This window comes from Gossypium raimondii, chromosome 5 (genome assembly GCF_025698545.1).
Source record: "Gossypium raimondii isolate GPD5lz chromosome 5, ASM2569854v1, whole genome shotgun sequence".
NCBI classification, from domain to species: Eukaryota; Viridiplantae; Streptophyta; class Magnoliopsida; order Malvales; family Malvaceae; genus Gossypium; species Gossypium raimondii.
In genome coordinates, this window is record NC_068569.1 from 13,958,712 (window position 1) to 13,971,271 (window position 12,560).

General features: G+C 34.9%; 3 protein-coding genes across 5 annotated transcripts; 2 read left to right on the top strand and 1 right to left on the bottom strand.

The window, feature by feature from the left end:
- The first annotated feature begins 3,525 nt into the window (after positions 1 to 3,525).
- On the top strand, positions 3,526 to 3,939 carry LOC105766813 (glycine-rich protein 5). Its single transcript, XM_012586378.1, has one exon. The coding sequence runs from the start codon at positions 3,526 to 3,528 to the stop codon at positions 3,937 to 3,939; it is 414 nt and encodes a 137-aa protein (XP_012441832.1).
- A 2,622-nt stretch (positions 3,940 to 6,561) lies between these two features.
- LOC105768579 (uncharacterized) lies at positions 6,562 to 9,500 on the top strand. 2 transcript variants are annotated; one of them, XM_012588565.2, is made up of 6 exons: positions 6,564 to 7,069; positions 7,197 to 7,853; positions 7,942 to 8,391; positions 8,665 to 8,837; positions 9,043 to 9,226; positions 9,317 to 9,500. In XM_012588565.2, the coding sequence occupies exons 1-6, from the start codon at positions 6,659 to 6,661 to the stop codon at positions 9,410 to 9,412; spliced, it is 1,971 nt and encodes a 656-aa protein (XP_012444019.1). In that variant the 5' UTR covers positions 6,564 to 6,658; the 3' UTR covers positions 9,413 to 9,500. The 2 variants fall into 2 exon arrangements, 1 of the variants encoding a protein (XP_012444019.1); XR_008196050.1 differs by lacking the exon at positions 9,317 to 9,500 and having other exon boundaries at positions 6,562 to 7,069; positions 8,601 to 8,837; positions 9,043 to 9,192.
- An 84-nt stretch (positions 9,501 to 9,584) lies between these two features.
- LOC105768583 (aminomethyltransferase, mitochondrial) lies at positions 9,585 to 12,512 on the bottom strand. 2 transcript variants are annotated; one of them, XM_012588570.2, is made up of 4 exons: positions 12,313 to 12,512; positions 10,979 to 11,554; positions 10,433 to 10,551; positions 9,585 to 10,309 (listed from the first exon to the last, which is right to left on the bottom strand). In XM_012588570.2, the coding sequence occupies exons 2-4, from the start codon at positions 11,534 to 11,536 to the stop codon at positions 9,763 to 9,765; spliced, it is 1,224 nt and encodes a 407-aa protein (XP_012444024.1). In that variant the 5' UTR covers positions 11,537 to 11,554; positions 12,313 to 12,512; the 3' UTR covers positions 9,585 to 9,762. The 2 variants fall into 2 exon arrangements, with proteins under 2 accessions (XP_012444024.1, XP_012444029.1); XM_012588575.2 differs by having other exon boundaries at positions 12,320 to 12,504.
- Positions 12,513 to 12,560: the final 48 nt, after the last annotated feature.

The following is a 12,560-nucleotide window of genomic DNA, read 5'->3' on the forward strand; positions in this document are numbered from 1 at the left end:
AATTCACTAATTTAAAAATATTTCTAAAATCACACTGAACTTATAATTATTAATTAATAAATTTTTCTAACGTTTTCATCAGATTTAGTGATCTCAAATCACTATTCGACACTCTTGAAAATTGAATATTACATGTGCTCTCCATTTTATGCGAGCTTGACATTTTCATGCTTTATGTGTATCAACTCCCTATAGAGTTATCAAGTATGTTACAGTGGATAGTTAATTTTGTTGGTCTATTCAAAATATGTTCAACATCTGAGTGGACTGAAATTTACTCTTCTGTTTCTCTTGTACTTTTTTTACATCATGGTATGTACTAGTTTTATTACTATAGGTCTGATTCTATTTAAAGATTTTAGCTGAACCTTTAAATGAAATGCATTACACTCTTCCCTCTTCCTAGAATCTTATATTATGAAATTGACTTCATTTGAGTCTTTCCTGTGTCTGACATTTGTCCATCTAATAGTCTTTTCCCCATATTACTAGTTTAAGATGGTTTGAAGTGTTTTCTTTCTATAAGAAACATTTCCCGGACAGATATGAAGTATTTAGTTGCAAACTAGACTTTGGAGATTGATGACATTTTTGCCATTCTGGATGCAATTTTTATTCAATTTGCTCAATGAAATTGCAGTTGAAAATTTGAGAGCTTCCTAGTTGGAAACCACATATTTATATAATATATGTTCTTAATAGTTTTGAACAAGTTAAATTAATTATAAAGAAATAATATAATTGAGAACAATATTAGAGTAGCTCTATGTATATGCTTAGTACATGTCTATTGTGAATTTATATTTGGTATATAAATATTATCCTTTTTAAAACTTTAATCCAAATATATGTAATATTTTAAATTGTTAAGTTTATGTTTTCTATGTTATGTTAATATCTAATATGAGTTATATATTCAAATACATTTTAAAATAAAATAATACAGATGTGTTAAAAGCATTAATTAAAAATAAAAATAATTTTATAATAATACAATTGTGTCAATATCTAATTACAAATATTTAATTATTATATTTAAATATTTAAATATAGTTTATATATTCTAATTAAATTTAATAAATAATTAATATTAATTACTTAGAAATATTTAAAATTAAAATTATTATTATTAAAATATTAACAATAAGTTATAATAAATTATTTTTATATTTTTGCTAAAATATCATAATATTAACTAATTTGAATATTATTTAAATACATATTTGTTACTTTATAATATTATGTCTAAAATGGATATTTTATTTTGACAGCAATACCAAACACTCAAAATTTTCAAAAGCACTTCTCCACAGCACTTTTCAGAAGCAATGAATAACTGGCCTTAGTTTTACTATATTATTATTTATTTTGACATGCCACAATATACGTAGTCTTCTATTGTCCTATAACTAAACGAAATTGATGAAACAATTACTGTAATTGGAACAATATTAGCAGTAATTTTATGAAAGAACAGAAGTTGTTTGAGGTAAAAACTTGGGTTTTGATTAATATAATTATAAACCTATCTATATACAGGCTAGAAGTACTTTTTAAGATTTAAAATTATGAAACTAAAATCTATTATCTCCTCTACCAGCGTAAAATCCTACAAGAATATTGTTTTATTTTGAATCATTTTGTTGACTTTCAACACTTTGATTTTGTGCTGATTTTTCTAAATTCTTTACATAGTTGAGCTTATTCAGATATTGGGATCGGTTATTTCTTTTAGTTTAAGTGTGAATGTAACATGTTTTACTTGTATATGTTAATCCGTATGGTGGTTGAAAGATGCACCCGACATTAATCCATTTATGCAAACTCATGTTTTGGTTGAAACAATTGGAAGTTCGTGAAGCATTTCCATATTGCTGTTTCTAATTTGTAAAATAATGTGTAGTGAAACAAATCAACCATCTCTCATTGCACATGTCAAAGAGAATCATGCTTGAACTTACTTAGAACCCGGAATCAGCCCATTATGGTATAGCAAGGCCCTAAATACTGAATAGAGAATCCAAAAAGGCCTGCCTATTTGTCCAAATTAAAAGTTGCAAAATTGCGACTTCTCCACTGCCGAAAGTGCCCACAAATTGACCCTTCGTCTTTAGCCTTTTTATTTTTTATTCTTTAACAATGCCTGTAAAGTCTGCGTCCAAATGACATCTTCAAGCCTTGAATTGTTGTTTTGATTATTATTTTTGAATCTATATAGTATATGCTTTCAGCTCTAAATAGGAGGGGCATTTTAAGTGGATGGTTTTAATTATCTTTTTTTGGGGTCTGATGCTCTGGTGTCCAGTAGTTATATCAAGTCCTGACATCGAGCCAAATCAGATCCCTAAAGGAGAGATAGTGTTGTTTTCTCTATCCACAAAACTAGAACCTGATAGCTTTACTTAAAAGGACATTAAATTCCATATTACTCGACTCAACAGGCATAAGTGAACTCTATCACACTTGCTTAAAGCTATGCAAATAAACGGACATCGTAGCAAGTATATCAATTGTCTTTTTGGTTTTTCTTTATTGGTTTCCGAAGTATATATACATGTTAACCATCCAACGAGACAGACAGTTAATCCTTAACGGTTAACACCTGCCGCTACCTCCAATTATGACGAACGGTGACCAAAAGCACCATTCCAAAGGCTGAAAACCAGGCTTGATTCACGTGTGCCAAAGGAACCTTTTTTCTATCCTCTTTTCTGGCCTGGATACCAGAGAAGGGGATCATCCGAACTTTTCTTTTTTCTGGTCTCATGATGCCAAGAGTCGGCAGCCAACTTATAAGTGCTGATGATACACCAGATTTTGGGTAGTTTCTCATTTCCCTTTCGAGAAGATGACTTTTAAACCAACAAATTCATTTAATTCAATGGAAGAATTTTAGTGTAACCACCGAAAAGTTTGATACAAAAGAGAAAAGGGAGGGCAAGACGGGATTGGAGTTTAATGTTAAGGGCCAGGTTGATTTTAATGGAACAGTACAATTTAACTGTTTTCTGGCCGTTTGTTTTTGGTCGGCGATGTTAATTAGCTTAATCCAAAGAATGTACTTTAGTTTCACCATATGGTTGGTTCTTTGTAATGCTTGGGACGTAGAAGATAATCGTCATGGAGACAACTGTTAGGACCTCAATGTGAGGCCAATTAAAATTGATAAGATTTCCAATGAGAAAGTTAGATGAAGGAAGGTCTTCAACATTGAATTAAAATAAGAGCAATTATTTCATTCAATAGCGTTGGTTTCGATCAATGATCCAAAGACCAAAATCAACGCTTAAAGTAGTGGGTCTCTTTTTCCCTAGGCGCAGCTGGCTATATTAACTTCCATGTCTCAGCACGGATTATTGATGATAGGAGGCATTTTACTATTTCACCTTTTTAAGTACCCTAACCTTGCTGGCAATTTTTATTACTCAGTTTTACTTCTCGGACATCTATATAAATGTTCTATCATTTTGAGTACTTTTCTCATTGCACGTTGTGAAATATTTATAACAATTCTTAGCATAAACGATGACTGTCTGCAGGGTTTCTGTCTTCGTGCTTGTTGGTGTTCTTTTTCTTTGCGGTTGTATTGATGGTAGGAAGCTAGTGAGTGAAAAGGAAGTGCATGCGGTTGGTGAGAGTAAATCGTTCTTCCCCTATATCCCTGGTTATGGTGGTGGATTCGGTTGGCCTGGTGCTGGTGGCGGCTTAGGTGGCGGGGGAGGTGGTGGTGGCGGTGGCGGTGGAGGTGGGGGTGGCAAAGGAGGTGCTGGATATGGTTTTGGGGGTGGAGTTGGAGGTGGGTTTGGGTCTGGAAATGGAGGGCTTGGTGGCGGAGGAGGAGGCGGAGGCGGTGGTGGGGGGGGAGGTGCTGGTTCCCATGGCGGTGGGTTTGGCGGAGGATATGGAGGAGGATTTGGAGGCGGAAGCGGAATGCCGTGAGTTTAATACCTGTGAAGCTAAGTACCGACACTGTTGCTTGGCATTGAAGTAACTTTGTCCCATCATGTTTTCTTCTTATTATAAATTTGTGCGTGCATTACTTGTACTACTTGGCTCCCACTATCTGTGTAATTGTAACATGAAAAGCCTAGAAGTGAATAACTGGGAACAATATTACAAATGTAATAAAGTTCACTAATTTATATCAGTCGTTTTTATAAATTAACTTGTACTTATTCATTTTCCGAACAACACAACATTTTAATAAAATAATATTTTTAAAAAACGTACCAACAACAAAAAGAAAATAGAAGTTAATAACTTGTGTTAACATCTGAAGTTTCCCAACAGTTGTCGCCTCTCTCGATACAGATAGGGTGTCACATTATGTCTGATTTTTCAAAACCTCAACACAACTACTTTATCAATTAATATCAAAGAAAAGAATGAGTTAAATGGTAAGAAGGTATCACCTAAAATGTTAACATGTAATGATTTTATAAAATTGTTATTTTAGTTTTCTATTAATTTTCTTTTTTTAACTCTTCAACTTATATTTTTTGTCTGATAAAAATATATAAATTTAAATGTTGAAAAAATAAAGTTGGATGTGAAACCAATGTTAAAGGAATCAACATATTCTTCTGTTTTTCTGAATATATTTTTCGTCATCAATTTTCTTTGGCATTTAAGTAATTCATCAACATGGACATAAATAATATGCTTGGACTTTAAGAGAAAATATTGTATGAAAAGTGATATTATTCATTTTCAATAGCTTAATATCACATCAATAATTTCATCTTGAATTGGATTTGATTTTTTTCAATATGAAAATGTTAATGTAGCATTAAATTATTAAAAAAGAAATAAAGATGACGTGATGTCACTGTTTCATACAACTGGACTTTAATGGGTTGATCTCGGCAAAAAGAAAAGTGACAATGATGAGATTGAACCTCTTTCCACATTTAAAATTATTTTCACATTGTAGATTGCCCAAATAGGAATGATATAATTTGAATATAGACCTTATTCTCCAGGTTTGATATTTTTTTAAAGAAAATATTATGATTAATATCAATTGCGAATAATTTATAGATATGACATATAATATACACAATAAATACTTTTTTTTATAAATTAATGAGCAAATGTCATATTTATAGAATACTTTAAAAAAGGAGAGCAAAAATCAATTTGACAGTAATTATAATATCGAAAAAATTTAGAAACAAATTGGAGATGCATCCACATAGTCAAATCGCTAAATTTTGTATCCTAGCATCGCTATCATCAAATCAACACGTTGATAAACACTGATCAACTAAGAAAAAACTGTCAAAAGTCCCCGGAGATCCACTATATCAGTAATGCACAAAAAAAACCAAGTCTTAAATAGTTTATCCTCCTCTTTATCATTTCGAATCTATCACCATCATTATGAATTATCATGATAAAACCTTTAAAAACGGTATGATCACAATATTATATTAACAAGTATCAGATATACATAAAAAGAAAATAATTTTTAACTATAAGCAAATATTAAAACCAATCACCCCATATTATTGGGCATATGTTACAAAAATAAATAAGAATCCATTATTGCTGGTTGGTTGATAATTTCAGCTTTTAATTAGCAAGCCAGTTTTGCAATTTGGATTTTGGGTATTTTACGAAAACCTGTGTCAAGTCAATGGACTAATGAAATTTTCAAATAATATTAGTGATTTGGATTAAAATGTAGTACTAGTATTAATAAATTTAATCATCAACTTTTAAGAAGAATTAAATTATTGCTTTTAATGAAAATCTTGATTAAATCATTAATTTGTTAAACATGACAGCCTACATGGTAATTTACGTGTACTAGATCTCTTTTAATTTTTATAAATTATTTATAATTTTATTGAATATCGAATCAAATTGCTTTGGGCGTTTACCAATGTCGAGAATTGACGATTATACAATTTGAACAATTTTGAATTCAATTCAAAGAAAAATTCAGTAAGTAAACTTCTGTTCTATTAAAGTAAAGAGAAGTTTCCCATTTATTCTTTTAAGGTTCTGTTTTGGTTTGAATTAAAAAAGAATGAGGCCTTTGGTCAATAAATAAAAATTCAATTACAAATTAACTGGTTGATAAGAATTTCGGGTTCCTTTTATTGAAAATTAAAATATTTTATAATTTTTAATTTTTGTTAACATGACATATAAAACAAATAGTGTCATGCCAGTATGAGTACATCTTGACTACCACACAGTTACCACATTAATATTGTTAAAAGAAAACAATGTTTTAGCATTTTCATTAGAAAAAATGATTCATTTGGCTAATGTTAAAGGTTAAATTTAGCTAAAATAGAATAAGGATTAAATTGAAAAAATGTAAAATTGATAACTAAAAGTTCATTATTCCTACTAAAATATAAGGATCAAATCCCTAATTTAAATATAGTATAAGAACCAAAATAATAATTTAATCTAAAAATATTTTACTAATGAAACGGAGTGGGCATAAATTGAAAGCCCAAATTCATCTTGATCTGATTCAAACATAAGCCCAGTCCACTTGCATAAAAGCTAACCATCATTTCGAATCCCAACAAAATAAAAACCCCGAACCAGACCCATTCCTGTCCTTCCCCCCTAGGACTATAATCTTTTCTTAAACCCTAAACACGCGCCCACTCTCTCAGCTCAGCACGAAGCAGCAATGGCGGACGTAGTTCAATACCGTCTCGAGCGCATGGTGGACGAGCTCGATGACCTCGAAAGTCGAGGTATCTTCACTCGTCGCGAGATCGCCGAGATAGTTAAGCAACGTCGCAAGTTCGAATACCGACTCAAGCGGCCTTCTCCCCTCAAGCAAGATTTCATTGCCTATATCGACTACGAGACTCAGCTCGACGCTCTCCGCCGGCTCCGTAAAAAAGCTGCAACTCGTGAACTCTTGCGCCAAGGAAAGAAGAAGATCAAGACGAGAAAATCGGTTTCCGATTTCGCCCCCGTCTCGAGAATCATGGAGATATATAGACTTGCCGTTATGAGGCATAAAGGAGATGTTGAGCTTTGGTTTCGGTATCTTGAGTTTTGTAGGCAGAGAAAGAATGGGAGAATGAAAAAGGTACGTTTTTTAATTTCTTATTTTCTGTTTGGATATGGAAAAGAAGATTTCTTTTTGGTGGGGGTGTAATTTGGGTTTTAGAGGTGAATGATAATTTAAATTTGTTGATTTTTAAAAACTATTGTAGGTTTTGGCCCAAGTGATTAGGTTCCATCCTAAGCTGCCAGGAGTTTGGATATATGCAGCAGCTTGGGAATTTGATCATAATTTGAATGTGGCAGCTGCTCGTGCTTTAATGCAAAGTGGTTTGAGAATGTGTCCTAACTCAGAAGACCTTTGGGTAGAGTATCTTAGGATGGAACTTACTTACCTTAACAAGCTAAAAGCTCGAAAGGTTGCTCTTGGGGAGGATAAAGGAACCTTAGTTCGTGATAAAAAGGATGCCGATGAAAAGCAATGGAAGGAGGAAAACAAAGATTTGTTTATGTCCCTTGATGATGAAGACAAAGAAAACAATGATCATGTGTCAGATGAAGAGTCTGGGAAGAAATTGGATTTGTTTTCAGAGCATGCATCGGGGCTTCTTAAAACGATATATGGTGGGGCAATTCAAGCACTTCCTTCTAGTTTTAGCCTCAGGAAACAATTTCTTGAGATACTGGAATCAATAGAGGTGGCAGATTCAGAGGAGCTTCGTATTGAGATACTGAGGGATATGAAGAGAGACTTTTCAGCTGATCCTGAATATTGGAATTGGTTAGCAAGACTTGAAATGCCTGATGCCTCAATTACGGGGGAGAAGAATGAAGATGCCATGCATTCTCGGTTGCAAAAGGCAGTTCAGGTTTGAAGCTATTAACTATATATTACCTAGTAAAATTCTAGCGAGCATATTTATGAAATCATATACATTATTTCTCTGCCATGTACAGGTTTATGAAGAGGCAATAAAAGCAGTGCCTTCAGCCCCGATGTTTAAATTGTACATAAATTTTTTGCTGGATGCCATTGCTTCTGAAAGAAGAGAAGTAGAAGCCTTTAGCTTATCCAATCATGCCTCCAGCTATATTTCAGATATCTTGAAGGTTTATGAGAAGGCTGAAACAACAGGGTGTCTTACTGAAGAACTTGCTTGCCAATGTATTTCATTTTACACACAACTGGGGAGATTGGAGGAAGCCAAGAAAGTAGCAGAGAACCTTTGCATTGGAAAACTTTCAGATTCGGTACAACTGTGGCTTTTAAGGGTTTCAGTAGAAATTAGATGTATCACAAAGGATTCTCTTTCTCCTAGCAAGGCTGATGCATTATCCATCTTTGAACTTTTTAGAACTGTTCTAACAAAAATGTCAATATCAGAAGCTGAGAGCTTGTGGATAATGGTATGTCTCAGCATTAATTTCCATCTTTGCTTTTCTGTTCTATTCAATGCTCTAGTTGATGTTTATTTGTTGATTATCCCCTTGCTGAATGAACCTTGGATTCCCTGAAGTCATGATTTGCCTAAACATATTGGATTGCGCTTTATCATCTGTGCATTGTTTGTGTATGAAAAGTTACTGTACTTTTATTTCTTCACCTACTACATCAGAAACAGAAAGGCAATAAAGTTGATGAGTATGAAAGTCCTGGTGTAATGCTATCTCGTTCTGCAGGCTCTCAAATTCTTTGCAAATCAGAAAAAATCTTTTGAGAAGCTGATTGAACTTTCTCTCAAAGCAGTCGCTAAATATGGTGGCAATGAGAATGGGTTCTCTCTTTCTTCAGCTGTAGTTAATTTCATCCTTCAAAAGGATGGACTTAAACATGCAAGAGAGGTTTATAAGCGGTATGTTCTCATCTCTTCAGTCAATGTTTCTTATTACTTCTATTTTGCCCTCGATTGTATCCCCAGAGGAATTTTAAGTTTTAAGAGTTGCTTGCTGATGTGCTTTTGCATCTATATGTTAAGTACCAGAACAGGATCAATTTGTCTAGAAAAGTTCTCCGTCAATGTTAGAAGTTTCTAACTTTTTGTCCTCTGCAAATTGTAGATTCCTGGCTCTACCTCATCCAGGTCTTGCATTATACAAAAATTGCATTGAATTAGAGTCAAATCTCGCTTCTCTTGGCAACGAGGATTCTCTAGTAAATACCCGAAAGTTGTACGAAGCTGCGCTTGCAACTTATGACCAAGACACTAGCTTATGGAAAGATTACCATTCCCTGGAAACTAAGGTGCGGTTTATGTGATTTCTTTCAAACCATTGGCTCGGATTCTAACTTGTATCATGTCCTCACTCACTGTCTCCCAACCCATTTTTACAGTTGGGAACATCAGAAACTGCTGCTGCGATCTATTGGCGGGCTCGGAAATCCTTAAAGGACTCTGCTGTAGATTTTACTTCCCCTGATCAGTTATAATTTCTGCATATTTTTGACAGTTTCTGCAATTTTGATGTCCATTATCTTAGGGAAAACAGAGGAAATCCAGTAATCTTTAGTTCCAAAAGGGAATTTTGAGTAAATTTTAAACCATAACTCCAATAGACAGAGTAGTGTTAGATATGATTATACTACATGAACACGAGAAAAATAATTAAATTTAACACGCGATAAATTAACAAACCATAGCATGCCCTGTCAGTTAATAGAAAAACCAGACCCATTAGCATTAATTGCAGGGGCTTAAAAGTTTACAGGAAACAAGGAAACTCGATAACTGGAGCCAAGGAGAAATATGTTGGAGCTGAGCCTGAAATGTAAAATTGATCTTAGGATGGTTTGTAATATTTTGTAGGTACAAATGGCATTTTCGTGACAACCCCATCATAGGCCTTTCCCCTTACCAAAATCTTAGCTTTGGTGCCTGCCTTGTGTAACCCAGATTTCACGTATCCCATTGCTATGTTCTTCTTAAGGCAAGGACTAAATCCTCCGCTGGTGATTTCACCAATGTTGTTCCCTTTCTCGTCCTGAATCTCACTGTGGGATCGAGGAGGTGGACCATTGGAGGTGAAGCCAACTCGCCTGATTGACGGCCCCTCTTCCAGTTGTTTAAGGATTACCTCAGCTCCTAGGAATCCACCTTCTGCTCTCCTCCTCTTCCCTATGGCCCAGGTCAGTCCAGCCTCCACTGGTGTTATATGTTGCTCCATGTCATTACCATATAAACACAGCCCGGCTTCAAGTCGGAGACTGTCTCGAGCTCCAAGTCCTGTCAACCTAACCTTCCCTCCAGATTTCTCCAAGATTGCTTTAGCAAGATCCACGGCATTTTCAGAGGGAACTGAGATTTCAAATCCATCTTCACCAGTGTACCTACGATGGATTAAAGAGACAACTCATCAGTTGTCCTCCCACAGCATCCCAACAAGGGATAACATCACCATGCCAACCAAATTACTCTTTGAATAGCAAGAAGAAATACAAATGGAAGCTTACCCCGTTCGAGTAAGAAAGCATAATGCACCATTGATATACATTATACGGAATTCCCCAAAATATAGCTTGCTCAGATCTTCCTTTGTAAGATGTTGAAGAACTGGTGCAGCGAGAGGACCCTGCAAGACAAAAGACGGGGATGTTTCAACTTTCTAAGATGACATCCATTTATCTTCAAATTCAATTAAATGGCATATTCTACAAACCGTATCCACCATCATTGACAACACAAGACTAATTTTTTCTACATATAGTGAGAGGACAGGCTACAAACAGAGTAATAACAGCTAAACCCGAACAAGGTTCAATTGCCGCAGGCAATTCATTCTCTCAAAACCTGCAAACTGCAAGCACATCAAGCCACTCAAGAGTAAAAGGAAAACATTTGAACGGAGAAACATTTGCATGGAATGAACTCAAGAAAAAAGCAGAAGTATGCATTTCTGATTCAAAACAATCACCAACAAGTTGCAGGGAAGCAAAATAATGAATCTATAAAGAGAATCAGAGCTGGAGACGTGCAACTAGAAGAGTCTAGAGATTAACCTGGAGAGCTAGGAGAGATCTCTCATCATGGATGTGCCATGAGACATCCCCACCTTTGGACTTGAATGCCTTCATATGCTCTTCGATGTGAGCCAGATCTTTATCCCTACAGCCTGCATTCACAACTAGGTAAATGTGATCATCCTTCACTTTGGTGATCACGGAATCATCAATCGCCCCTCCCTTCTCGTTTGTAAAAACAGTTAGTGTTCCCGTTCCAGGGGCGAGTCCAGCAACATCAGCAATGACGAGCTTTTCAAGGAATGGAACACAGTCCTTTCCCTTAAGGCTCAACCCACACATATGAGAAACGTCAAAGAGTGAACCATTCTGCCTGCAATTCACCGTAGAGTCCATGATCGAGTCCTTGTACTGGATTGGCATGCTCCATCCAGCGAATGGGACCATCTTCCCACCATGAGCAACGTGGAAGTCATAAAGAACAGTCTTTTTCAGATCAGCTTCTGAAGCAAAGAATCGACGTGCTGCAGCCTTCTTGTCAGCCTGAGCTACACGGCGTGTAATCGATTGCCCAAGATGCCAAAGACTTCCCCTCATCTTCTAAAGTTGAAAAATCTGACGAACAGTAATCTTCCAGAAATAAGTAGTAACACAATCTTGTAACACTAAGAATAGCATTCACATCTCACTTTAAAAGTTGGGTAGTTGAAGATAGTCCAAGTAATGCTCAATTATGTGTTAAGGAAAACAAGTTCTAAGAAAAGTTGCACAAAAACAAACGACTAGCAACAGGCAAAAGCAGTAGTAAAGGAAATGATTCTAATTGAAAGGGGAAAGTGATTTTGACATCATTGTGCTATATTCAAGTCAAATGGTTCTGGGAAATACCATAGGTCAAAAACATGATTAGCAAACAGAATGGAAATATGCGGTACATTTAACGCCTAAAGTTGAAGAGTAATTCAATGCAAATGCTTACTGGCTTCAAAATCACACGAGCAATCCAATGAACCGGTTCAATTTCAATGTTAAAGTCCAAAACCATATTACTAATCAAACATCAAATGAACTTCACAGATGATATAACCCAAAACGATCTAGAAATCAGCATTGAACTATCCACGACAAACATTCACACACACACAAAAAAAAAAAAATCAGACCATCTCCAATGAAAAACACCCCATTATGCCCAAGTTTTAGAGATGTAAACGATCGGAACATAAAAGGGTAATTAACAAAAGAAACCAATGCTGTCGCGTTATCAATCAAGTTCACCACAACATCATAAAGAAACAAATAATGATACCAAGTTGTTAAAGACATAAAAACAAACAATGAAATAAGAGAAAACAAGAGTGGAAAGGGCTTACAAAGAACCTTTCTTTGCGTTATTCTTCTTCAAAACTCAAAAGAGAGCAATTCAGATAGCACAATAGAACATTGCTCAGCTAAGAGATAAAAAAAAGGATAGCCTTTTATATATGGGTGGAAGACATCCATTGGCAGTATTAAAAAAATTTAAAAAAATAATAGGATCAATTGATAGTAAATTAGCGGGTGAAGGAGGGCTTGTCGCAAAATCGAGAAAAACAAATAGCCAACAAAGCCACATCGTCAG